Source organism: Lepidochelys kempii, chromosome 7 (genome assembly GCF_965140285.1).
Source record: "Lepidochelys kempii isolate rLepKem1 chromosome 7, rLepKem1.hap1, whole genome shotgun sequence".
In the NCBI taxonomy this organism is placed as follows: Eukaryota; Metazoa; Chordata; order Testudines; family Cheloniidae; genus Lepidochelys; species Lepidochelys kempii.
In genome coordinates, this window is record NC_136386.1 from 50,223,811 (window position 1) to 50,251,031 (window position 27,221).

Below are 27,221 nucleotides of genomic sequence, written 5' to 3' on the forward strand. Positions count from 1 at the left end.
CAGCCCACCAACCTGAAGCAAATTCTCACCAGCAATAACACACTGCACCATAGTAACTCTAACTCAGGAACCAATCCATGCAACAAACCTCGATGCCAACTCTGCCCACATATCTACACCACCAACACCATCACAGGACCTAACCAGATCAGCTACACCATCACCAGTTCATTCACCTGCATACCCACAAATGTAATATACGCCATCATGTGCCAGCAATGCCCTTCTGCTATGTATGTCAGCCAGACTGGACAGTCCCTACGTAAAAGGATAAATGGACACAAATCAGATGTTAGGAATGGCAATATATAAAAACATATAGGAGAACACTTCAACCTCCCTGGACACACGATAAAAGATTTAAAGGTAGCCATCCTGCAGCAAAAAAACTTCAGGACCAGACTTCAAAGAGAAACTGCTGAGCTTCAGTTCATTTGCAAATTTGACACCATCAGCTCAGGATTAAACAAAGACTGTGAATAGCTAGCCAGCTACAAAAGCAGTTTCTCCTCCTTTGGTGTTCACACCTCAACTGCTAGAAGAGGGCCTCATCCTCCCTGATTGAACTAACCTCATTATCCCTAGCCTGATTCTTACTTGCATATTTATACCTGCTTCTGGAAATTTCCACTACATGTGGGCGTTCACCCACGAAAGCTTATGCTCCAATATGTCTGTTGGTCTGTAAGGTGCCACAGGACTCTTTGCTGCTTTTACAGGATCTTGGCTACATGGTCACAGATCGTGTCAATAATGTCACACCCCCAACGCAAAATTGATGCAGGAAGGGATGACACAAACATCACAGACTGCATCCCAAGAGCTCCCCATTCTTGGTTCTGCCTTACTACAGCCAGTATTGGGTTAGAAGCCATATCAGTGTATAACAGAAATGGTTTATCAAAGTCATGTTCAATAACATGACTGAATTTCTTTACAAACTCAAGGTAAGACTTGGTTAGAACAATAGCGGATTGGATCTGTTCTTGCAGCACGCTTCCTGTATGTTTCATGTGATCTTGCCAAGAGCTAAAGAACGTAGCTACTTTATCCATACAAGCTCTGGCAAATGTTTAGAACCCAATTAATATCAAGACAATGTAGATATTAATGTTGTCCATAGTATAGGAATCTTGGCATTTAGCTGTGAAAGCAATATGGTAGTGTGTCTCAGTTTCCCTTTTCATACAGCACATTAGGTCTGGAATGTCTTTTCTCCTGTGAAAAGTTCCAAGACTGTGTACAGGCACTAACTGTGCAACATTAGTATAACAAGGCCTTTTAACATAAAGTGTGTTCTCATGTAATCCTTTTAACACGTTCAAGAGTTTTTTCAAAAGATTAGGCACATTGTACATTTTTACAGTTCTTGGTAATAGCAACACATTAGTTACAAAAATTACCATTAGCAATAACAACACATTCATTGCAAGTGTCCATCTACAATCATGTTTGTTATGCCACGCCTTTGGCTCAATACCATTGGGGTTTGGGCCTTTTAGGGTTACCCTGTGGCTTCCCTTTGCAAAATCAAGTTCTCTTTTTTTTCCCCTTGTCCTGAAAGAAACCCTGATTTCTCTTGCTGAACAGAATTCACTGGCTGATTGGATGTGCTTTCTGTGCTAACAGCTATTAGCAAGTCTTTCTTCTTCCTGTCAGCCAGGTAATTTGCATAAACACAGCCACTAGCTTTTAGATTCATAGCTGCTACCAATTTTAAGTCTAGACACTAATTCTTCCCTTCAGCCAGATTGTGTTCTTACCCCGCCCCCCCCCCCCCACACCTTTTTCCTAGAAGGTTGAAAAACTGAAACTTCCTGCTTACAGAAATTCCTTTGCTGGCTAGGTGTGTTCACCCGCTGAAGACCCTGAAGCATAGACAGCTCAATTAAAGAATTAGCCTGGAGACATTCCTCTCTTAACAACCTTGTCTTCTGAACAAACTGGTCAAGCACAGCTACTTGGTTATAGGGCTGTTCAAATTTCTTAACAGCTTTTACTTCATCTGAGACTTTCTCAAAGCTATCCACACTGGATCTTTCAAAAGGAAAGTCAGTGGATTAATTCACAACAGAAAATTTCTGGCTGTTAGGAACTGAAACTTCCTTGATTAACTTACTTCTACACCCTTCAGTTGCAGTAAACTGCTTGCAAAGACTACCATGAGAATTCCTTTTCCTAGGAGCTTCTCTAAGCAACAATTCACCTCTCACAGAAATTCTGCCCTTACCCTCTTTACCTAGGACTTGCTCTAAAGGAACACCTTCCTTAGCAACAACAGACTCTTTCTGAGTCTCACTGACTGTCAGGGTTTCCCCCCTCCCCCCGCCTACTACTCTGAACTCTGCATGGAAGACCCCCTAAGCTTATATTTTACCAGCTTAGGTTAAAACTTCCCCAGGGCACAAATTCCTTTCCTTGTCCTTGGACGGTATTGCTGCCATCACCAAGTGATTTACACAAAATTTCAGGGAAGAGTCACTTGGAATCCCTGTCTCCCCAAAATATTCTCCCAAGCCCCTCCACCCCGTTTCCAGGGGAGGCTTGAGAATAATATACTAACCAATTGGTTAGCAATGTGAGCAGAGACCAGACCCTTTGTCTTTAGGACACTGAAAATCAATCAGGTTCTTAAAGGAAGAAATTTATTTATAAAGAAAAAAATAAAAGAATTACTCCTGCAAAATCAGGATGGAAGGTAACTTTACAGGATAACAAAAAGATTTAAAACACAGAGGATTCACAAAGTCACAAAGTTCAGCCTTTGTCCTTACCCATAACTATTTTACATTTGGGGACAATGTATACCTTCAGATCAGCGGCACTGCTATGGGTACCCGCATGGCCCCACAGTATGCCAACATTTTTATGGCTGACTTAGAACAACGCTTCCTCAGCTCTCGTCCCCTAACGCCCCTACTCTGCTTGCGCTATATTGATGTCATCTTCATCATCTGGACCCATGGAAAAGAAGCCCTTGAGGAATTTCACCATGATTTCAACAATTTCCATCCTACCATCAACCTCAGCCTGGTCCAGTTCACACAAGAGATCCATTTCCTGGACACTACAGTGCTAATAAACAATGGTCACATAAACACCACCCTATACCGGAAACCTACTGACCGCTATTCCTACCTACATGCCTCCAGCTTTCACCCTGACCACACCACACGATCCATCGTCTACAGCCAAGCTCTGCGATACAACTGCATTTGCTCCAACCCCTCAGACAGAGACAAACACCTACAAGAGCTCTATCAAGCATTCTTACAACTACAGTACCCACCTGCAGAAGTGAAGAAACAGATTGATAGAGCCAGAAGAGTTCCCAGAAGTCTCCTACTACAGGACAGGCCTAACAAAGAAAATAACAGAACGCCACTAGCCGTCACCTGCAGCCCCCCACTAAAACCCCTCCAACGCATTATTAAGGATCTACAACCTATCCTGAAGGATGACCCAACACTCTCACAAATCTTGGGAGACAGGCCAGTCCTTGCCTACAGACAGCCCCCCAACCTGAAGCAAATACTCACCAGCAAACACATACCACACAACAGAACCACTAACCCAGGAACCTATCCTTGCAACAAAGCCCGTTGCCAACTGTGCCCACATATCTATTCAGGGGACACCATCACAGGGCCTAATAACATCAGCCACACTATCAGAGGCTCGTTCACCTGCACATCCACCAATGTGATATATGCCATCATGTGCCAGCAATGCCCCTCTGCCATGTACATTGGTCAAACTGGACAGTCTCTACGTAAAAGAATAAATGTACACAAATCAGATGTCAAGAATTATAACATTCATAAACCAGTCAGAGAACACTTTAATCTCTCTGGTCACGCGATTACAGACATGAAAGTTGTGATATTACAACAAAAAAACTTCAAATCCAGACTCCAGCGAGAAACTGTTGAATTGGAATTCATTTGCAAATTGGATACAATTAACTTAGGCTTGAATAGAGACTGGGAGTGGCTAAGTCATTATGCAAGGTAACCTATTTCCCCTTTTTTTTTTCCTAACCCCCCCACCCCCGCAACGTTCTTGTTAAACCCTGGATTTGTGCTGGAAATGGCCCACCTTGATTATCATACACATTGTAAGGAGAGTGGGTTTGTGTGTTGGGGGGGTGTGTGTGAGAAAACCTGGATTTGTGCTGGAAATGGCCCAACTTGATTATCATACACATTGTAAGGAGAGTGATCACTTTAGATAAGCTATTAGCAGCAGGAGAGAGGGGTGGGAGGAGGTATTTTTTCATGCTTTGTGTGTATATAAAAAGATCTTCTACACTTTCCACCGTATGCATCAGATGAAGTGAGCTGTAGCTCACGAAAGCTTATGCTCAAATAAATTGGTTAGTCTCTAAGGTGCCACAAGTACTCCTTTTCTTTTTGCGAATACAGACTAACACGGCTGTTACTCTGAAACATTTCCAATCATAAGATCCTTAGGAATTGTGTTTTTCACTCCCACAATCATGGTGCCCTCAAATCCCTTCCATTTAAGGTGGATTTTAGCCAAAGACACCCTGACAAAATACTCAGATAAGGCTACAACAGTTACACTTTCACCTGGCAAATAATCTTCCTCCCTGACAAGACTTGCTTTAACCAAAGTAATACCTGCTGCAGTGTCCCTCCATGCCATATTAACGATATGACGCAGCAGGGAGGGGGAGTGTTGACCTGGGAATGTGCCCTGGGGATGGGAGACCTGAGAGCCTGTCACCTGAGCCAGGAGGGGGAGCGGGAGGTAACACCTCTGCCCAGGAATGTGGACACAGGCTGCAGGAGAGAGCCTGCTGGAGGAGGGTTAGTTTCAGTTTGGTGCTGGGTGGAGGAACGCAGGGAACCCCAGGGCTGGGGTCTAAGCTCCATGCTCCCCCAGAAGGACTTTACTGAGGGGTCCTGGTTGTACCCACAAACTCTGTTTTGGACTCTGTTCCTGTTGTCCAATAAACCTTCTGTTTTACTGGCTGGCTGAGAGTCTCAGTGAATCCCAGGAAGAGGGGTGCAGGGCCTGGACTCCCCCACACTCCGTGACAACTGGTGGCAGTGGTGGGATGTACTGCACCCCGTGAACGGCGCTTCCTGCAGTAAGTGACTGGGGAACAGTAAAACGAAGGTAGATTGACGGGGACCAGGCGTGCTGAAGATTCAGAGAGAGACAGTTTCAGGGGGTGGTTAACCCCTGGGAGTGTGTGACCAGAGAGAAGGACTTTTGCAGCAACAGGGTCCACCGGAGGATTGCAGCGAGCGGTCCCAGGGGCGGAGGAGTCTGCAGCTTGACCCTGGCAAAGAGGTGGTGACCTCAAGAAGGACTGGCACACGAGGGGTTTTTCCTGGAAACCGTAGAAAGCTGCCCGGCCTGCGAGTGGCCAGCAGGGAGATGTACGCTAAATGCCTTAAGAGTGACCTGGTGGAGCTGTGCAGACAGAGGGGGCTGCACATTGGGAGGTCCACCAAGGAACAGCTGATTGCCCAGTCAGAGGAGAAGGATCGCTTGGATGACCCGATCCCTGTCCCTGAGGGAAGCCGCTCAGTGGACGCAGTGTGGGCCCTGGGGCCTGACTGGGCTGGGAGGGATCAGACTGCTGCCGAGGACATCCCGAGACCCTTCCTACCTATGCCTGGGGAAAGGGTTGGGGGAAGCCCAGCGAATACTGAGGGCACCCTGACCCCGGCAGCCAGCAGGGGATCCTCCCGACAGAGCTCCCCATCCCTGGAGCGGCTGCGGCTGGAATGGGAGAGGGAGATGAAAATGAGGGAGCTGGAGGATCATGAAAAACAATGTCAGCATGAACGTCAGGAGAAGAAGAAACAAAGACAGCATGAACTGGAGCTGGCCAGGCTGAGGAGCAGTGGGGCCCCGGCTGCGGTGAGTGAGGGGGGACCCAAGACTGCAAGGAGCTTTGCTAAGTGCTTCCTGGCCCAGCGGAAGGAGGGGGAGGACATAGATAGCTTCCTGACGGCCTTTGAGAATGCCTGTGAGATGCACAGGGTTGACCCTGCAGACAGGCTCCCGTTTCTCACCCTCTTACTGGACCCCAAAGCCATGGAGGTGTACAGCCGAATGACAGGGGCGGAGGCAGGGGACTAAGAACTGTTCAAACAGGCCCTGCTCCGTGAGTTTGCGCTGACCCCCGAGATGTACTGGAGAAGGTTCCAGAGTCAGCGTAAAACGCCTGAGGTCACATACCTACAACTGGTCAACCGAATGCAGGGATATGCCCGCAAGTGGACAGCTGGGGCCCAAGCTAAAGAGGACCTGCTTGACCTAATTGTACTGAAGCAACTGTATGAACAATGCCCTTCCGACCTGAGGCTGTGGTTGGTGGACAAAAAGCTAGAGAACCCCCAGTATGCAGGGCAGCTGGCCGACGAGTTTGTGAACAGTTGGTCAGGGGGTGGTCCCAAAAGAACAGCCCCCCCCCCCCCCCCCCGATGCAGAGAGAGAGTCACCATGGGACCTCCCAGTGGGGAAATAGGGAGAACCTCCTCCAAAGGGGAAAGCCTGGCGTCGGGCCCCTCCGACCCGCTCAAGGGGACCAACGTGACCTGAGCTGCTATCACTATGGCCAGAGAAGCCACGTACAGACCCAGTGCCCCAGGTGCTGTTTTCCAACCAGGCTGGACGCACTAATCTGACTGCCCACCAGGTGCAGACAGGGTCGCACGCGCTGATAAGATGCTCCCCCTTCCGAGTCACAGGGAAAACTGCTCAGGAGCTGGAAAGAGAGGTCCGGGACATGCTGGCTTTGGGGGTGATCCAGCCATCTGCCAACCCTTGGGCCTCACCGGTGGTGCTGGTCCCCAAAAAGGACGGGTCGGTCCGGTTCTGTGTGGACTATCGGAAGCTCAGTGCCATCACTTTATCTGATGCCTACCCCATGCCCAGGCTTGATGAGCTCCTAGACAAGCTGGGAGGAGCTCGGTACCTTACCACCATGGACCTTACAAAGGACTACTGGCAAGTGCCGCTGGATGCAGATGCCCGGCTGAAATCAGCCTTTATCACCCCTCTGGGGCTCTATGAGTTCCTGACCCTGCCTTTCGGCCTCAAGGGAGCGCCAGCCACCTTCCAGCGCCTAGTGGACCAGCTACTGAGGGGGATGGAGAGTTTTGCCGTGGCATATATTGATGACATCTGTGTCTTTAGCCAGACCTGGGAGGACCATGTGTCCCAGGTCAGACAAGTGCTAGACCGACTCCAGGGGGCTGGGCTGACTGTAAAAGCGGAGAAGTGCAAGATGGGGATGGCTGAAATATCTTACCTGAGCCATCGGGTGGGGAGCGGCCGCCTAAAGCCGGAACCAGCCAAGGTGGAGGTGATCAGAGACTGGCCCGCTCCCCACACCAAAAAGCAGGTCCAAGCCTTTATCAGGATGGCAGGATACTACCGAAGATTTGTGCCCCATTTTAGCGCCATAGCCACCCCCATCACTGAGCTACGCAAGAAGGGGAAGCCAGACAAGGTGGTCTGGACTGAGCAGTGCCAGGAGGCTTTCCGGGCACTGAAGGAGGCTCTGGTCAGTGGCCCAGTTCTGGCAAACCCAGACTTGGACAAGCCCTTTGTGGTGTTCACCAATGCCTCAGACACGGGACTGGGGGCGGTGTTAATGCAGGAGGATGAAAAGGGGGAGAGACACCCCATCGTGTACCTGAGCAAGAAGTTGCTACCCCGGGAGCAACACTACGCGGCCATCAAGAAGGAGTGCCTGGCCATGGTGTGGGCCCTCAAGAAACTAGAGCCCTATCTCTTTGGGCGACACTTCACCGTGTACACCGACCGCTCTCCCCTGACCTGGCTGCACCAGATGAAAGGAGCCAACGCCAAACTCCTGAGGTGGAGCCTGCTCCTGCAGGATTACGACATGGATGTGGTCCATGTGAAGGGAAGTGCCAACCTGATAGCAGATGCGCTGTCCCGGAGAGGGGGCCCCGAACTTCCCCAGGTCACTGGTCAGAGAGACCCCGCTCAGTTCAGTCTCGAAGGGGGGAGAGATGTGATGATGTGACGCAGCAGGGAGGGGGAGTGTTGACCTGGGAATGTGCCCTGGGAATGGGAGACCTGAGAGCCTGTCACCTGAGCCAGGAGGGGGAGCGGGAGGTAACACCTCTGTCCAGGAATGTGGACACAGGCTGCAGGAGAGAGCCTGCTGTGGGGGTTTAGTTTCAGTTTGGTGCTGGGTGGAGGAACGCAGGGAACCCCAGGGCTGGGGTCTAAGCTCCGTGCTCCCCCAGAAGGACTTTACTGAGGGGTCCTGGTTGTACCCACAAGCTCTGTTTTGGACTGTGTTCCTGTTCTCCAATAAACCTTCTGTTTTACTGGCTGGCTGAGAGTCTCAGTGAATCCCAGGAAGAGGGGTGCAGGGCCTGGACTCCCCCACACTCTGTGACACCATACACCTTACTCTATTAACTTCTGCACTGCTAATAAACTCTGTATTATTTTTCCCATATTTAGCTTTAATATGAGTTTTATGGTCAAATTCTTCAGAGACCACAGAAACAGCATTTACACACAGGGCACCAGCGCTGGGCTCTGTGTGGCTTGCCTGTGAGTTTTTATAGGATTAGCATTTACTGTGGCATTTGGGGCTGCCCTTCAGGGTCAGACAATCTGGTCTCATGTGGCCAAGCACACCACAGTGATAGCATGTAACCAGTTTATTTTTGAGGTGAGAGTTCGTACCCTCTGGGCCCCCATGAGCTCCTTTATAAGAGTCAGGGCCAGGTTTACTTTTAAATCCTTCCATCCCCTTGAACTGGGGAGAATGGTGATTAATTTTCCCCTGGGGTTTATACCCTTCCCGAACCCTGTTTTGGGCATGGGCACCTGCAAATTCCACAGCCTGTAGGACTGACTCAGGGTCCCTATCTCACACAGCTGCTCTCACATGGTCAGGAACAACGTCCAAGAACTGTTCCAAAGTTATTAGATCCAGCAGTTTTTTAAAACTCTCATGCGCCTTTGCTCCCACAACCCACATTTTAACAAAACCCATCAGCTTATGAGCACATTCTACAAAAGTACAATCATTAGACATTTTAAACTTTCTAAACTTAACCCTGTAAGACTCAGGAGTGACCTTGAATCGCCTTAACACAGAATTTTTAAACAGCACATAATCTAAGGCTTCTTGTTCCCTCAATTCACTGGCAGGACAGGCGTTTGCTGCTCATTTGGGATCTCATGCAGAACGCATAGGCATTCGAAGGTAGACAAAACCTCCTCTATGTCTTCACTATCTTTGTAAATGGGACAGATCCTTTCCCAGTTTCTTTTGTTGTTGCAGGGAAGCAGAGTAACAGATGACGATGACTTTCTTTGCTCATCCAATACTTGGAGCTGAAGTCTAGCCATCTCCTGTTGCATCTTGTGAGTCTCCTTCTCTAATTCAGCATTTTTTTGCTTTTCCAGCAATAAAATGTTTGCTAGTTTCTGTTCATGCTCAAGTTGCAGTTTATTTGCTGCCTTTTGCATTATAATTGCCTCTGCAGCTTCTGTAGCATCAGGAAAGGGCTGTGCTCCTGTCTCCTGATCACTGACTATTAACAGATCTCTCAGTTCTTGATTTGTAGCTTTATTTTTAAAGCTTATCCCCTTTTCTGAACACAAATCTTCCAGGGCTTTTTTGTCAAGGCCCTCATATGCTCTTTGCTCACCCATTGCAACTCCTCTTTAACCAGCCAAACTCTCAATACCAAAATCCAAATGTGGATAGCGTGGAGTTCTGACCCAAAGCTTAATTGACCTGGTTCTATGGATCCGAGCATGACTACACCACTGTAACAGTGCTGCCCTTGGTGGGACACAACTGTGAGTGCCAATTCTAGACAAATTGCTTAAAGCAGGGCAGTTACATCACAAGGCTGGGGTTCCTTTGCACACCAAGGCAAACCAAATCAGCCTAACAGAGAAGACTTTGGTTTTACCCCACTGGCTAACCATAAGTCACACAAGCAATTCCCTTAGACACTCCAGTGTCCTAGTATCACCACCAGTGCCACTCATTATGGGGATAAATGGTTATGAAAACCAATACCCCAGTAAAAGAAAAAGGTTTCTCTCGATCCCAAAGGACCAAGCCCCAGACCCAGGTCAATATACAAATCAGATCTTACCCAGAAATCACACTGTTGCCAATCCTTTAGAATCTAAAGGTTTATTCATAAAAGGAAAAAGATATAGATGAGTTAGAATTGGTTAAATGGAATCAATTACATACAGCGAAGTTCTTGGTTCAGGCTGGTAGCAGTGGTGGAATAAACTGCAGGCTCAAATCAAGTCTCTGGAGTACTTCCATAGCTGGGATGGGTCATTCAATCTTTTGTTCAGAGCTTCAGTTTGTAGCAAAGTCCCTCCAGAGGCAAGAAGCAGGATTGAAGACCAGATGGAGGAGCTGCAGCAGTCTTCTATAGTCTCTTGTCATTTGGCCTTTCTTTCTTTGTTCCAAAGACAATCATTCCAGTGCATGGCATGAAAAAACCTTAGAGTTCTGTCCATAGGCACGTCCCTGCATGCCTTACAAGGTGTATCTGCCTTCTCTCAATGGGTTAATTGTATAGCTGATTGTCCTTAATGGGCCATCAAGAAGGCTAGGCATTGCTGACACCAAATTGTCTGGGGTGTCACCCAGAATTATAGCATAAATTTGAAATACAGACAGTATAGAGCCAATATTTATAACTTTAAATACAAAAATGATACATGCATACAGATAGCATAATCATAATCAGCAAATCATAACCTTTCCATTGACACCTTATTTGACCTCCTTTATAGAAGGTTTGGTGCCACTACAGGACCTTGGTTGCAACAATGATCTATACGGTCCCAGTTTGTGCCAATAATGTTACACTATCTGAGGCCTTTTCAAAGCTATCCACACTGGATCTTTCAAAAGGAAAGTCGGTGGATCCATTTGTTGCCGGCACCCAGTGCCGAGAGGCTGAACAACAGCTTGAGTTGGTTCGTTACCCGGTGTGCTACACCCAATAATTACAACGGGGTGGAGAAGCAGAAAAGTTTATTTGAAGCTTCAAAAAGGTACAGGGAGATTTGAATTTCAGATCCTGTACAACAGAGCAGGAAGTTACACAGGCTTTTATACATCCTTTTCCCCAGCATACTTATTCAATAGCAAGCTGCTCCAAGTATCCATATAGCCAGCCAATCCAGTTCCCAGCTAGTTCCCTGATTTTCTGTATCATTTGTTAAACTATACATAAAGCTGCTTTATTCAGCATTGTTTTTCCATATCTCCCCTGTTTGGCCTTGCTTAGTTTCAGGCAGTCTGACTCTGCAACATACTGTTGCAGATTCTCAGCATAACTGCTGTGTGTGCCTCCAGGCGGGGGGGCCAAGGACACTTGGGCCTAGCACACAGAGCTGCTGCGAGTGCCTCCAGGCAGGAGGGGGGGGGCAAGGACACCGGGGCCTAGTGCGAGGGGGCTTCATCGACACTCGTGGTCTTCCATCCCCTCGAGTTACCTAGTGGCCATGCCCCAGTGTTCCCAACACATTCACAACAGAAAATTTCTGACTGTTAGGAACAGAAACTTCCTTGATTAAATCACTTCCACACCCTTCAGTTGCAGCAAATTGCTTGCACAGATTACCATGAGGATTCCTTTTCTTAGGAGCTTCTCTAAGCAACAATTCACCCCACACAGAAATTCTGCCTTTACCCTCTTCACCTAGGCCTTGCTCTAAAGAAACACTTTCATGAACAACAACAGACTCTTTCTGGGTCTCACTTACTTACATCCAGGATCACCTTTGACTCATCAGGCGGATTTTTACACACAAAAACTGCTAGGCAAACTGCTAGATTTCATAGTCAAAAGGTCAGCATTCTCCTTTCCTTTGCTACACACAAGTTTAGAAATTTTTCCTTCTTGCTACAGGTTTCCAAACTATCAGTAGGTAACACAATGAAATCACCTTTAGGCTTTTCTTGTGCCCTGGCTAGGATATCACCCTGGTTAGACAGAGTTGCTACACCCTTTCCCAGCGACACATTAGCAACAGGCAAAATAAAAGCACCAGAATTGTCTGGTCTCTGGGATTTTTCTAAGACACTAACTGGATGCAACCTAGCTACAGTGCCATTCTCCCTAGCAGACACAAACTTAGGACCTTTCCCTTCCTGGGCTTTAGTTGAATCCAGAACCAACTCTGAGACAACTGCACTACCCTCAACCATCACAGGCTGAAAGACACCTTCTGTCTGCTCCACAGACAAAGAACTGGAGACACATTCTCCTTTATCAGACACACAGCTTGGGATCTCATTTCCCTTGTCCCAGCACACAGGGCTGTTCACAGACAACTGCTTGGAGACTGGGGTTGCTCCCTCCATAGGCAAGTCATTACCCCTACCAGACACAGGCACATTTCCTTCATTGTCACAATTCTCCATACAGAAAACAGCTAAGGTATAGGGACTCTTATTTTCCACTATTCTTGCCTTCCCAAACTGCTGATTAGACAAAGCCATCAGCTCACAAGGCTGCCTAGGCTCCTCCAAAATTTCCTTGTCCTCCTCTCCCACCAAAAATCTACCCTTTCCTTCCTCAGCTAGGGCTTTAAGCTGACCATCCACTTTAATCTGCTCCTGAGAAACATTTTCCTGACCAATGCGTTCTTTCTATGCTTGATCTAATTCCAGATTCACTTCTGAGACATTAGACAGACATTCAGAAACTTAATTCACAGACAAACAGCTGTTTGCCACCTTTCTCAGGTTAGAGTTACCCTCTCCCTGGCCATAGCAAAACTGGTTAAACACAGACAACTGCTCAGAGTAGTACAACGTACGAACGTTGTTATAAATTGGACTTCCAAGAGGATATAGTTTCAGCTGGTCTTCCATTGCTTATTTGACTTGGAGCCTAAGTCTGGCACCCCTCTCCTCAGCAGCCATATGATCCATGTTCCTTTTATGAGCCCTTTCCTCTCTTTCAGCATCTTCTTTTTGTTTTTCAGCAGCCCTTTCCTTAGCTTTCTTTTCCGGTTGGGCCAAGGTTTGCTTCTCTCTCATTCGAATTTCTGCCAGTTTTTGATTACGTTCAAATTGCAGGTTGTCTCTCAGGGCTTGCCGTTTCATTGCTTCTGCTGATGCTTTCTGGCTCATGGTCACTGCTTTTTAACCAACCAAATTCTCAATACCAAAATTCAAATTTGGATAGCGTGGGGTTCTGATCCAAAGCTTAATTGACCTGGTTCTGTGGATCCTAGCACGACTACGCCACTGTAACAATGCTGCCTCTGGTGGGACACAACTGAGAGTATCAATTCTGGACAAATTGCTTCAAGCAGGGCAGTCACAGCCCAAAGCTGGGGTCTCTTGCACACCAAACCAGTCAAACAGAGAGAACTTCGGTCTCACCCCACTGGCTAACCATAAGTCATACAAGCAATTCTCTTTGCCACTCCAGTTTTCCAGTATCACCACCAGTGCCACTCATAATGGGGATGAATGGTTATGAAAACCAATACCCCAGTAAAAGAAAAAGGGTTCTCTCGATCCCAAAGGACCAAGCCCCAGACCCAGGTCAATATACAAATCAGATCTTACCCAGAAATCATGCTGTTGCTAATCCTTTAGAATCTAAAATCTAAAGGTTTATTCATAAAAAGAAAGAAATATAGATGAGAGTTAGAATTGGTTAAATGGAATCAATTACATACAGTAATGGCAAAGTTCTTGGTTCAGGCTTGTAGCAGTGATAGAATAAACTGCAGGTTCAAATCAAGTCTCTGGAGTACATCCACAGCTGGGATGGGTCATTCAGTCCTTGGTTCAGAGCTTCAGTTTGTAGCAAGGTTCCTCCAGAAATAAGAAGCAGGATTGAAGACCAAATGGAGATGCTGCTGCTGCTGCTGCTGCCTTTTATAATCCTTTTGCCATGTGTCTTGTGCTTCCTTTGTTCCAACCACAAGCCACCCAGCACATGGCATGGAAAAACCTTAGAGTTCTGTCCATAGGCATGTCCCTGCATGCCTTGCTGAGTCACAAGGTGTAGCTGCCTTTTCTCAATGGGTCAGTTGTATAGCTGATGGTCCTTAATGGGCCATCAAGCAGGCTTGGCAGTGCTGATGCTAAATTGTCTGGGGTGTCACCCAGAAGCATAGCACAAGTTTGAAATACAGACAGTATAGAGCCAATACTTACAACTTTAAATACAAAAATGATACATGCATACAAATAGCATAATCATAACCAACAAATCATAACCTTTTCATGGACACCTTACATGACCTCCTTTGTACAAGATTTGGTGCCACTATATGACCTTGGTTGCAACAATGATCTATACGGTCGCGGGTCATGTCAATAATGTCACAGGGCCATGCCCCAAACCGAAGGGATGGTGGTAGGAAGTAGCCCAGGGCAGTGGATTTAGAATCCCTGCTCGGGGTCCCCCTGGTCAGGGGTTGACTCTCAAGACATTGGGCTGGACCTAACGGAGAGGGAGGGCCCAGGTTCACACATCCCATTGCCTAAAAGACTGAGGCACCTTGACTCGGGAAGCAAGGGGCCGGAGGTCGGGTGTACCAACCACTACACTGCCTGGCCCTCCAGGCAGGGCTGGTGTTAGAGGGTGGCAAGCAGGGCAATTGCCAAGGCCCTGCAAAGCTAAGTTACATTCTTCAGCCCTGGGCAGTGGGGATCGGGGTTGGAGCGCCACCTCTACCCCCTGACTCACCTCAGTGGGCCTCCTGGCCTGTGGGTCAGTGTCAAAGCCTCTGCACCCAGCACTGGCTCTGCCCCCAGAGATCAGGTTTCAGAGTAACAGCCGTGTTAGTCTGTCTTTGCAAAAAGAAAAGGAGTACTTGTGGCACCTTAGAGACTAACCAATTTATTTGAGCATGAGCTTTCGTGAGCTACATGCTCAAATAAATTGGTTAGTCTCTAAGGTGCCACAAGTACTCCTTTTCTTTTTCTCCCAGAGATCGTCACACATGCCTGCCGTGGGGGGCAACTCCCTATTTTCTGCCCTGGCCCTAGTGAGTCTAATGCCAGCCCTGCCTCCAGGCACTATGTTACAGGCCTAAACAACCGAGGGATTAAGCAGTTGAAAAGACATGTACGTAAGTGCAAGAAAAATCAGGATTCCCCGTACACACTGAGGATTCCCCACACACTAACTGAAAAAAGATCCATGCATCTCTACAGACAGCTCTGTAAACACCTTTGCTCAGTGTGCAGCAGTGGGTTAGAAAGCTCCCATAATATTAGTGTGTATTAGACAGCAATAGAGAATATAACTGAAATATTATAATACAGTTCTATAAATCAATTGTACACCCTCACTAGGTTCAAACTTGGGAAACCGATTTAAAAAGTAGATAATGGGGGCAAAGGTCCAGAGAAAGGCAACTGAAATGCTAGGTGGTATATGGATTAATGGTTATGAGAAATAGTGGTGTGAGGCAGTCCAGTTTACTCTCTTACAATACAGGAACAATGGGTCACTCAATGAAATGAAAAGGCAACAGATTTAACACGGATCAAAAGGAAATACTTCTTTACGCACCACATAATTAACCTGTGAAACTTACTACTACATATCACTAAGGCTGAGAGCAGAATTTTAAAAAGTCTTGTCATTTACATGAATAGAAATATTTGGACCTAGTAATCATTTTTTTTTTCTGAGCATATTAGGAGGAGGAAAAATACAGTTATAACTTAACTATGCTGTGGGTACTGCCTTGCCATATTTAGCCCTGGTACATCCAGCTAGGATTGCTGTTGGTGTCTGTCCCTCATGGCTATGTGCATGGCTCGCCCATGTAGAAGGTGAAGCTATGTGAGTGGGGTACTAATTTGTACCTTGTACCTTGGTTCTGAATCTCTTGCCGACTGGCGTCAGCTGCACCCACTCTAGCTAGGCCAAGCAAGCTCTACATGCCCTCTGTACGAGCAGAGGTACAGTGTGCCACCTCATGGTTCATTGGGTAGAAGTGCTGGGCACATCCTGTGTCCTGAAGGTCAGGTCAGCAGCAATCTCAGTTTCCAGTTAACAGTCCAGGACTTTTATGGCTTAGGCAGGTCTCATTTGTGAATGGTGTTTTCCTTTTTAGGGCCCTAGCTCACAAAAGCTTATGCTCAAATAAATTTGTTAGTCTCTAAGGTGCCACAAGTACTCCTTTTTTTTTTTAGAGAAGCTGTATGTATGCAGAGCTGATTATCCTGCAAACAGTGTTATATATTAATATTTGTACAGCTGCATGGGCGTCCTGGGGTTCTTAGAATCGAAAGTCTCACAGCTTCTATACAGCCTCTTTAATTAACTTAATGCAGACATTAGTGTGACACAGGGAATGTCTCTCAAGGGGGAAGTTTTTCATTTATCGCCACTTAGCCAAGGCATTTTATACTTTTCATTTCCATACAGTAAATCCTGCTTTGTGGAGTGAAAACTAGCCTTTTGCTTTCACAGTCAACAGTTTGCCTGCCTGGGAGAGATGAAGCTCCCCAGGCAGAGCAGTCAGCATATCTCTGAGCTGTGGCCCTGACTTACTTTTGCCTCTGCCCCCAAAGGAGCCCAGCACCAACTGGTGCCACCCCCTGAAGCCAGTCTCTGCCCACGGAGCCTGCCTGCCATGAAATGCTTCCTGAGGCACTCGCTTGCTGCTGCCTGGGTAGTGCCCAGCTGTGCAGAGGTGGCTTGGCTCAGGGAGCAGAGCAGGGAGGGCTGCTGGGCAGAGAGCTAGGGGCCCGAGTGAGCCGAGCGGCTCCCACCGCCTTCCGATCAGCCGGCTTCTGGCAGGAGGTGATGGTTTTCAAACTGGGATGTGCCCCCCCGGCAGTTCAGAAACCTCTGCTAAATTGAAGGCAGAAATCTGGGGAGGCAGGTGACCCCCGCCCCCCATGGCTCCATTTTTCTGTCCCTGCAGCTTTTCACCCTGGGCAGCTGCCTTGCTCGCTCCACCCTGGTTATGGCTCTGGGCACTGCAACCCCGGAAGTTGCAATGCCCTAAGTGGAGAGCCAAGCCCAGCCAGCCCCACAGCACAGGAGCTGCAGGAGCCGCCACTGTGGGGTGAGTGCTGGACAGGATCCTACTTCCCAGGGGGTAAGAGCCAACCAAACCCACCCCAGGGCCTCCACTCCCAAATCATTTACTGCATTGTGACAGGCCATAAACATTTATAAATGGGTCCTGAGTCCAAAAATGTTGAGAACCACTGCTGTAAGGTATTGGACATACTAGTACAGTGCACTTCTCCGCACATGTCTCTCGCCACAGGTGGGGTACAGTAGAACTGTACCTGAAGGAGCCCTCTGCTCGTGCTTATCTAATAGCAAAATGTTTCTCTGCATAGAGAGGTTTTGATAGTGCCTTACTTATGTTCCTAGAGTTAGCAGAGCCTGAACAGTTAGCTGTGAGGCTGGTAGACAGGTACAGAAAACTGCTTGTTTTGCCATTGGCTGTGTGGATTCTGTCCTTGATCATGGTCAGTATCCATCATTCACTGCATTATCTTTTTTGTCTTGTAGGTGAAAGAATGGTTATGTTTGAATTGCCAGATGCAGAGAGCTTTGGGAATGGACATGACCACCGCACCTCGCTCCAAAAGCCAGCAGCAGCTACATTCCCCTTCACTTTCTCCATCCCACTCCCCAGCCAAACATCCCCAGCCTCCACCCCTGGGAATGACAGGACAGGAGAAACCACCAGGAACTGTGCAGCCAGGTATTAGGCAGGGTGCTGGTGTTCTGCAATCAGAGTCACCAAAATCACCCCAAGCTACAGCACAGAGGGAACAACACAGCCAAGGGCAGCCAAAACCTGCTGCACCTCAGGAAGTGGTGAGGTCTTCCCCTCAGCATCAAGCAAAGCCTTCCACCTGTGACCAGAGACAGACTGTGGGAGACTCCCCAGCAAAGACTTCAGCACCCCCCCACAGTGCTGCAGCACAAGAGCAACTCCAAGAGGGCCTCACAGAAAAGCTCTTCGGGTTTGGGGCTTCTCTTTTGACCCAGGCAAGCACACTCATGTCTGTCCAGCCAGAGGCCACCCTGCAAAGTCAACAGTCCCCTGGCAAAGTGCCTCCAAAAATTGTCTTCAGTGATGCCAGCAAAGAAGCTGGACTCAGAGCCTCAAGTGCTGCATCTGGAGCACAGAGTAGGGCTGGGACTACCCCAGCTACAAAGCAAGGAAAAGCAGCACAAGTCATCAAGCCAAAGGAAGTGCCGAAGGAAAGGGTCTTGTGCCCCCTCTGCAAATCAGAGATCAGTGTGGGCTCCGGGGAACCATCCAACTATAATACTTGTACGACCTGTAAACAGCAGGTCTGCCTCATGTGTGGATTCAACCCAACACCTCATCTTGTGGAGGTAAGGAGGCTGCACACTGGGCTTGACCATCTATCAGTTCACTGGGAATCCTGATTCTGTTCTGAGATTTGGATATTAATAACATGGGAAAAGTCAGTGCATTTTTCTTTCAGGTTTTAATAGACTTCTAAAAAAGCCTTGACAAAGTCCCTCTCTAAAGGCCAATTAATTTGCAACAAGTTAGGGGGCTTTAGAAATGAATCACACCACTGTGGTGCATTACCCCATTGTGTAGACAAGCCCTAGATGTGTACTTGGGCCATGTGTTTGGATCTTGGTTGTGTTGGGATTTTACCATATTTGATTTGGGGTGGCAGGGTAGAGTTGCTGAAGATGGCCTTTGCAGTTTGCTTGGCACATCCTTGTTTGGTTGCAGCCCTTTAATGGCATCTTTGGGTGTCCAAGAGTATAGAATGTGGCTGCTGCCTGCTGCGAGGGCTTGGAGTCCTCAGGCCCTATGGTTATGGGCAGGAGGAAGCAATATGAAGGCAGATTTTATGTTAGGCAGGGGCCTGTAGCAAGACATTTGTACAGCCTGTTATTTCTCAGGACAATAGGGTACTGGAAGTGGATCCCAGCTTTGGGGTCATGCTGTTCAATGGAAGACTGGTGGTGAATAAGTCAGTAATCATCCATGACTTGATAAGGGATGAGGCTCCTTACTTTGGCTGCATAATGCTGCAGGACTGGTTTTGGTGCAGTTGGTTCCATCTGGGAACTAGGTACAGTGTGATGTAAAGGGGGATTGTTGGGGAGATGATGTGGCTGTGCTGTTTATGTCCAATATAAAATGTAAGAGACATCCTGCTCCCAAACTAGCTCTGATAGAGTGCGTCCTTTGGGTATGTAGGATAAAGATCGGATGGAGTACCATTGCTGGTATATGGTTCACCATGTTGCACTGCATTATTCCCTGCACAAATTGCCTCACAGGCAGAGAGGCTGGTAGCATTCGTTGACTTTAACATCCATGTGGATCTCAAATTTCCTGGGCCTGCTCAGGGTTTCCTGGTCACTATAAAGACCAGGGTGGCTGTCCAAGGTGATTGAAAGCTTGGCTCCTATAGGTGGTTGAACTTTGGCTCTGGTGTTTGGGTTAGAGTTAGATTGGGGGATTGACTATTATACCCTTGTCTGTTGCTGTATGATATTAAATCAGTTGTTTTTCATGATTTTAAAGACGTCTAACGAGAAAACACTGAAAAACATCCTATTTGTAACCAGTTCTGCTTAAGTACAATGTATAGTTCGGGTACGCTAGATGTTTTTTTTTTTTTTAATTAAGAATACTGGCATAAAAACAGCAATTTGGACTCAATTTTCACCATTGGTATCAAGCACTGCAATTCCATTGTCTCCAGTGGAGTTGTTCCTGCTTATGCCTGTAGTGAATATGGCTCCTTATTGTTCAGGTTCCAGGTTTTCCTATTGCTAGTGCCACAGGAAGTGGTGCTGCTGATTCAATAGGTGCCACACTCCCCTCTGAGTTAGTAGTAGAGCAATGCTCTTACTTGGTGTTGTGCTGCTGGAGTGTCTGTCATTTGGATGGGATATTAAACCAAAGTCATTTAACGTTGCCATGCACTTTGCCCAAAGAGTACTGATGGTAACCCTGCTATCCTGGCCCAATTCCATTATGAGTAAGGTTGCGATTTTATCACGGAGGTCACGGAATCCATGATTTCCAGAGACCTCCGTGACTTCAGCCTGCGGTGGCTGGGAGCTGCTGGGTCCCCCTGTGGCAGCTGGGAGCAGCAGGCTGCCACAGCCACCTCCAGCGGCAGGGGCCTCCCGGATCTCCGAGCCGCCGCAGGTGGTGGGGGTACCCCGCAGCTCTTGGCCACTGCAGGCAGCGGGCCCCCCCTCCACATCTCTGAGCTACTGTGGGCGGCAGGGGTACCCCCGAGCTCCTAGCTGCCACATGCTGGAGAGCACCTCACAGCTCTCAACCCCTGCAGGCAGTGGGGGCCTCCCATAGCTCTGAGCTGTTGTGGGCGGCAGTGGTATCCCCCAGTTTCTGGCTGCCGCGGGCGTAGGGGAACTCCGGAGCACCAAGCCACTGCAGGTGGCAGAGTTATCCGGCAGCTCCCAGCCACCTGGAGCCCCCGGAGCTTCGAGCCACCATGAGTGGTGGGGGTACACCACAGCTCTCGGCTACCCAGGGCCCCTCGGAGCTCTGAGCCACAGCAGGGGTAACCTACAGCTCCCGGCTACCTCAGGCAGTGGAGGTACCTCACAGCTCCTGGCCACCCAGGGCCCCTGGGTGCTCCAAGCCACCGCAGGCTGTGGGGGACCCTAGAGCCCTGAGCCCCCCAGAGGAGGTGGGGGTCCCAAGAGCTCACAGCAGGGCCCTGCAGGTGCCCAGCCACTGCAGGCGGTATGGGGACCCCACAGCTGAGCTCCCTATTTTGTCATGGATATTTTTAGTAAAAGTCAGGGACAGGTCATGGGCTTCCATGAATTTTTCTTTATTGCCTGTGACCTGTCCCTGACTTTTACTAAAAACATCCGTGACAAAATCTTAACCTTACTAATAAGACAGTAAATATCTTAATGCCTTTATATAAATCCACGGTATGCCCACACATTGAATACTGTGGGGCGTTCTGGTCACCCCATCTCAAAAAAGATATATTGGAATTGGAAAAGATACAGAAAAGAGCAACAAAATTAACTAAAAGAAAAGGAGTACTTGTGGCACCTTAGAGACTAACACATTTATTTGAGCATAAGCTTTTGTGAGCTACAGCTCACTTCATCCGATGAAGTTAGCTATAGCTCATAAAAGCTTATGCTCAGATAAATTTGTTAGTCTCTAAGGTGCCGCAAGTACTCCTTTTCTTTTTGCGGATACAGACTAAGACTGCTGCTACTCTGAAACCTGTCAAAATTAACTAAGGGTATGGAACAGTTTCCATATGAGGAGAGATTAAAAAGACTGGGACTGTTCATCGTAGAAAAGAGACAACTAAGGGTGATATGATAGAGGTCTATAAAATCATGAATGGTGTGGAGAAAGTGAATAAGGAAGTGTTATTTAATCCTTCACATAACACAAGAACCAGTGGTCATCCTATGAAATTAATAGGCAGCAAGTTTAAAACAAGCAAAAGGAAGTATTTCTTCATACTACACACAGTCAATCTGTGGAGCTTGTTACCAGGGGATATTGTGAAGGACAAAACTACAATGGGTTCAAAATATAACTAGATAAGTTCATGGAGGATAGGTCCATCAATGGCTGTTAGCCAGGATGGGCAGGGATACATGTCCATGCTCTAGGTGTTCCTAGCCTCTGATTGCCAGTGGACGATGGGAGTGATCATTTGATGATTACCTGTTCTGTTCATTCCATCTGATGCATCTGGCACTGGCCACTGCCGGCAGACTGGATAGTAGGCTAGTTGGACCATTGGTCTGACCCAGCCTGGCTGTTCTTACGAGGTTTGAATGTTGGAATGAGTATCTAACAATAGTCTTCAGTGAAAATGGGTTTAAATTAACACAACTTTAAAGGTTTGTGAATTATGCACTGGGGTGAGCCCCAGCACATGTGTTCCCCTAAGGAATGATGAGTGGTGTATGTCATTCAGTGTGTATGTCATTCAGTGTGCATTGTAATGCTCCACACCAGCCAGGAATGCTTTCATATCTGGCCTATTTTCAGGAAATCCAGAAACTGAGAAAAGGGATTAACCACCTTGCCCTCCTCCTCATCTCACCAACTTGCCCCCTTTGCTCATGGAACTCAGCTCAGGACTAAGAGTTCTGTTTCCACTGATAATACTTTGTACATCACAAACCTCAGTTAGTGAGGCCTGGCACCAATGCTTTCATATAGGTTGTCACTGTGCCTCAGTGGATCACAACTGAGGATACTGAATTCAGGACAAGCTGCTGAGAAATAGGGCAGACACACCCCAGAATTGGTGGTTATTCTTCCATAAGATGTACCAATCCAGCAGCAAAAGTAAACTTCTGTCTCACCACATTGGATAACAAGAAATGGAGTCTCCTTAGGTATTCCAGTCCTGGATTCAACACCCAGACACTAGACTGGACGGGTGGTTATTTAAAACCAATTTCATCAACCAAAGGGTCCTTTTGATTCCAAAGGTCCAGCCACATACCCAGGTCAATATATAACTCAAATCTTACCCAATAATCACGCTGTTGTGAACCCTTTAGTATCTAATATATAAAGATTTATTTATAAAAAGAAAAAAAGGTGGGAGTTTAAATTGGTTAAAGGAATCAAATGCATACAATAATTGCAAGGTTCTTGGATCAGGCTTAATGCAGTGATGAAATAAACTGCTGGCTTGTTAAGAGTCTGGTTGCTTCCAAATGACTTGGAAGGTCCTTAGTCCCTTGGTTAGAATGCTTCCATTGGTATAAGTTCATAGTCCAAAGTTTTGAGCAGGAAAGAGGCAAAATGGAGATGTTTCTAGGGCCTTTTATAGCTTCTGCCATGTGGAGGGAAACCCATTGTTTTATTCAAAGCCCTCCGCACCGCTTGTGGAAAAAGAGGTAACAAGATGGAGTTTAGTGTCACATGGTCTTGTCACATGCTCTTGCATGATTTGCTAAGTCATAGCAGGGGCCATTACCCATACTCTAGTTCAGGGGTGGGCAAACTACAGCCCACGAGCCACATCCAGCCCACCAGCTGTTTTAAGCCAGCCCTCAAGCTCTCGCTGAGGAGCGGGGTCTGGGACTTGCCCTGCTCCAGCACTCTGGCAGTTCAGTCGTGACGCAGAGTCGGGGGCTGCTCCATGCGGCTCCCGGAAGCAGTGGCATGGACCTGCTTCAACTCTGGCAGCCACTCTGCATACTGCCCCGGCCCCAAGCGCCGCCCCCACAGCTCCCATTGGCCAGGAACCACCTGGCCGCGCCTCCACATAGGAGCCAGAGAAGGGACATGCTGTTGCTTCCGGGAGCCGCTTTAGGTAAGCGCCCCCTGGAGCCTGCACCCCTGAGCCTCTCCCCATGCCCCAACCCCCTGTCCCAGCCCTGATCCCTCTCCTGCCCTCCGAACCCCTTGATCCCAGCTCAGAGCACCCTCCTACACCCCAAAATCTGCATCCCCAGAGCCTGCACCCCCAGCCGGAGCCTGCACCCCTTCTCACTCCCCTGGCCCAGCCTGAAGCCCCTTCCCGCACCCTGGACTCCTCATTTCTGGCCCCACCCCAGAGCCCGCACCCTCAACCAGAGCCCCCACATCCTCCCGCACCCCAACTTTGTGAGCATTCATGGTCTGCCATACAATTTCTATTCCCAGATGTGGCCCTTGGGCCAAAAAGTTTGCCCACCCCTGCTCTAGTTAGAAGGTTCACATGAATGTCCATCAGGTGTGGATAGGCGTCTTCCATGGTCCATTGTGAGTTAAGTGTTCCTTGATGAGCCGTTCAACTTGAATAGTTCCTTCACAATGTTCAGGCTAAATATCTTGTGTATGTTATCACAGGAGCAAACATTTGAAATACAGGTACACAGTTAATATTCATAACTTCAGATACAAAAATGATGCATGCATGCAAATAGGATAATCATATTCAGCAAACCATAACTTTTCCATTGACACCTTATTTGACATACTTTGTACAAGTTTTGTTGCAATTATATAACAGTGTAGATTCTACATAGTCATATTTTAATCAGATAACGTCACATAGGTCACCTGGGATCACCTCCAGTTTCAGATGGAGTAACTCAGGCACAGAGATCAAGTCCCACATTTTCAAAGGTGCCCACTGACTGGGGCTGCCCCAGTTCTTGTGTACCCAGCTTTAGACTTCTTAGGCCAAATTCATCACTGATGTAATCCCACTGGAGCCAGTGGAGTTACACCAGGGATGAATATGGTCACTGGGTCCTAATTTTCAACTATTCCTGTTATCTGCAGTTCCCGTTGACTGCAGATGAGAGGAGAGAGTACCTCTGTGTGTGGTACTGAGGAAATGTAGAGTGCTGCATAAATAGCAAGGAGGGAGAGCCGATTTTCTGAGGCTGCTCTAAAGGGTTAGAACTAGGAGAACCTGGGTGAGAGTGAGCAAAGGCAGTAAAAACATTCCCTGGTGCTGAGGTCTATTACGTCTGCCAAAGGAAGTAACAGGAGCTCCGTTGCTTGGCTCAAAGCACTGGAGGTTATGTGGGGGTGAACAAGACAGAACGAGAAGCAATGGTCTCAAGTTGCAGTAGGGGAGGTCTAGGTTGGATATTAGGAGGGTGGTGAAGCACTGGAATGGGTTATCTAGGGAGGTGGTGGAATCTCCCTCCTTAGAGGTTTTTAAGGCCTGGCGTGACAAAGCCCTGGCTGGGATGATTTAGTTGGTGTTGGTCCTTGTTTGAGCAAGGGATTGGACTAGATGACCTCCTGAGGTCTCTTCCAACCCTAATATTCTATGAATCCTGTACTGGCTGGGAAAGTACAAATTAAGTTGCTTGCCCAGCATCACATAGGACATTTGTAGTAAAAGTGGGAGCGGAACGCTCCCAACTATCTGATATGCTAAAGCTGTGTTTTCTCCACTAGACCTCCATGTTCTCAGGCAAATTTCTTCAACTCTCCATAGCGTAGCTATGTCACCAGTAGAAGGGGCTGCTCATGCATACCTGGTTTTGCAGAGCACTTTGTGGTGATCTGTACTGCAGTGTAAGCATCAAGCATTATTTTTAATCCCATGTTTTAGAGCACCAGTAAGTGAGGTCTCTCTGTGAGCCAGGCTGGCTCTGCAAGGGGCTCAGAAACAGGCTCCTGGTCCCTTTCCCCAAGCTGACTTTGCTGGGGGCTTGGGACTAGGTTGCATCTCCCTCTCCTAGAGCTGCTCTGGGTTTGCCAGGGATCTCAGTATTGGACTGCAGCTTTCTCTTTTTGAGCTGGGCTGGCTCTGCAGTGCTAACAGCAGTGAAAACTTATTTTAGACACTGAGGTCAGCAGATGGGACTCTGAATATGCCAGGGAGCTAATCTGTGGCCATTTCAGACTGTTAAAGGATAATAAATACAGAACTCCTAATGGATGTTATATTTTTGCATTCTGGTTAGTTGAGTATACAGTACGTGACAGATTTTCAACAATTTGGGCATGAGATCAAAATCATGAAGGTTGATTGATCAAAATGACATGAAGCTTTGTGAAGCAGAAGATTCCAAGAGGCATTGCCATGCAACAATCACTGCCAAAAACAGCCAAAAGAAAATACAAACTGAAATGAAGGGAATTTGCTACATCCTCGAAGTCGAAGGTACATGAGGATGGGAACTGGATGTGACAAATAGGGTCCTAACCAGAGGCAATGCCGAAGTCCATCTAGAAGAGACATTGAGCTCCAGTCTACAAGTTACCTGCTACTGTCACTGGTGTAAAGGAAAGTGATAGCTGCACTGTGAGGTGGAGAGTCTCCATCAGATGTTGATGTAGTTGGAATCATTCCTTAATGCTGTTCACTGGTGACAGTGCTATGTAGATTTCACTTACCCTGGCTCCCTTTCCCCACCCTTATCAATATACCTATTAGTACAAGCCTCCAGACTACCCTGTCCTTGCTGGGAGGTACTGCCTGAGGGAACCTGCCTCTGGAGGCTAAGGCAATGGGGCCAAATCCCAGCCCTGGCTCAGAGCCCAGCCAGAGTGCTGTCACTAAGCTGGGCTCCACAGCTACCACCAACTCTTCAGATCCTGCCAGTGGAGACTCTTTACAGCAGCAGCTGCAGAGCTGCTGACAAGACAGAGCCATAGAGACAAAATGACTCCTCATCCATTCCCCCGCTCCCCCCACCACCACCTCCCACCGTGTTGAGTTGTGTCACTGAGGAAAGACATTTCAGCTGCAGGGGTGGAGTAAGAGTGGAGCAGCCCGTGAGAGGAGAGGGGAAAGCAGCTCCCTGCTGAAGGCCAGTGCCAGCTCCATTTGGAGCAGCCAGCTAGGCAGAGTACGGGTCCAGTCTAATGAAGGAATCCCCCATTTCCAGGGTGAGGAGAAGGATGCAGTAGAACCTCCTTCCCTACAAGTCAGTCATAGCTGAAGGTGTAATCAGGTGGCCTGCCCCTTCCCAGTTCAGGCAGCCAGCCAGCCCTGTTCATTTCTCAGACCCAGCTGGCAGAATCAGCACTAGGCATAAGCAAGCTAAGCAATGGTTTAAGGCCCTGAGCAGCTCAAGGGGGCCCCCTATTAGCGTATTATTGTGGGGGGGAACAATATTCCTGCTTAGGGTCCCCAATAGGCTAGCACCACCTCTGCCAGCTGGGAAGAGGTCAGTGGTTCCTATAAAGGGCTGAGAGAGCACACTTGGAAGGGAGCTGCAGGAGGGAGATTGGCTCCCGTGACTAGCCATGGAGCAGAGTGAAAGGCTTCTGGGCCCCAGCAGCCTACTGTGGTTGTGAGTTTATTACTTTGCAAGTTCTTGTTTGCATTAATAAAATAGTGCCCTGGAAGAAGGGCCTGAAAGACTTTGGGTATGACAGAGAGTCCCTCATGGGCTGGGGAGCCAGGCCATCATCCCACATGGGCAGGAAGGAGGGGTGGATTGGTGATGAGCTCCTGGAACTTGGGGGAAACTGGGGCAGTAACTAGCCTGAAGCTAGACAGTGTAGCTGACACTGCTGCCAAGGGGCTGGTTTCTTCCTCTTCTCACAGATATCTCCACCAAGGTTACTGAGTCCCATGTGTAGTAGACACCCTTGCCTAGAATCTGTAGGCTTAGAATGATTTGATTTTTATCGGTAAACCTATTCAATGTGGATTTCATTGTACACCCACAAACCGAGGACAAAATATTTCCATTAATAATAATTGAAATGAACAGATAGGCAAAATAAGAAAAATGCTGCTTGAGATCTTA

General features: G+C 47.9%; 1 protein-coding gene across 2 annotated transcripts in view; it reads left to right on the plus strand.

Moving 5' to 3' along the window:
* Positions 1-27,221, plus strand: part of BSN (bassoon presynaptic cytomatrix protein) — a 464,919-nt gene that overhangs the window by 107,640 nt on the left and 330,058 nt on the right. For both annotated transcript variants that reach the window (XM_073352634.2, XM_073352633.2), the window contains exon 3: positions 17,538-18,377. In XM_073352634.2, the coding sequence (XP_073208735.1) occupies positions 17,538-18,377 (840 nt within the window). The remainder of the gene's footprint in view (positions 1-17,537; positions 18,378-27,221) is intronic.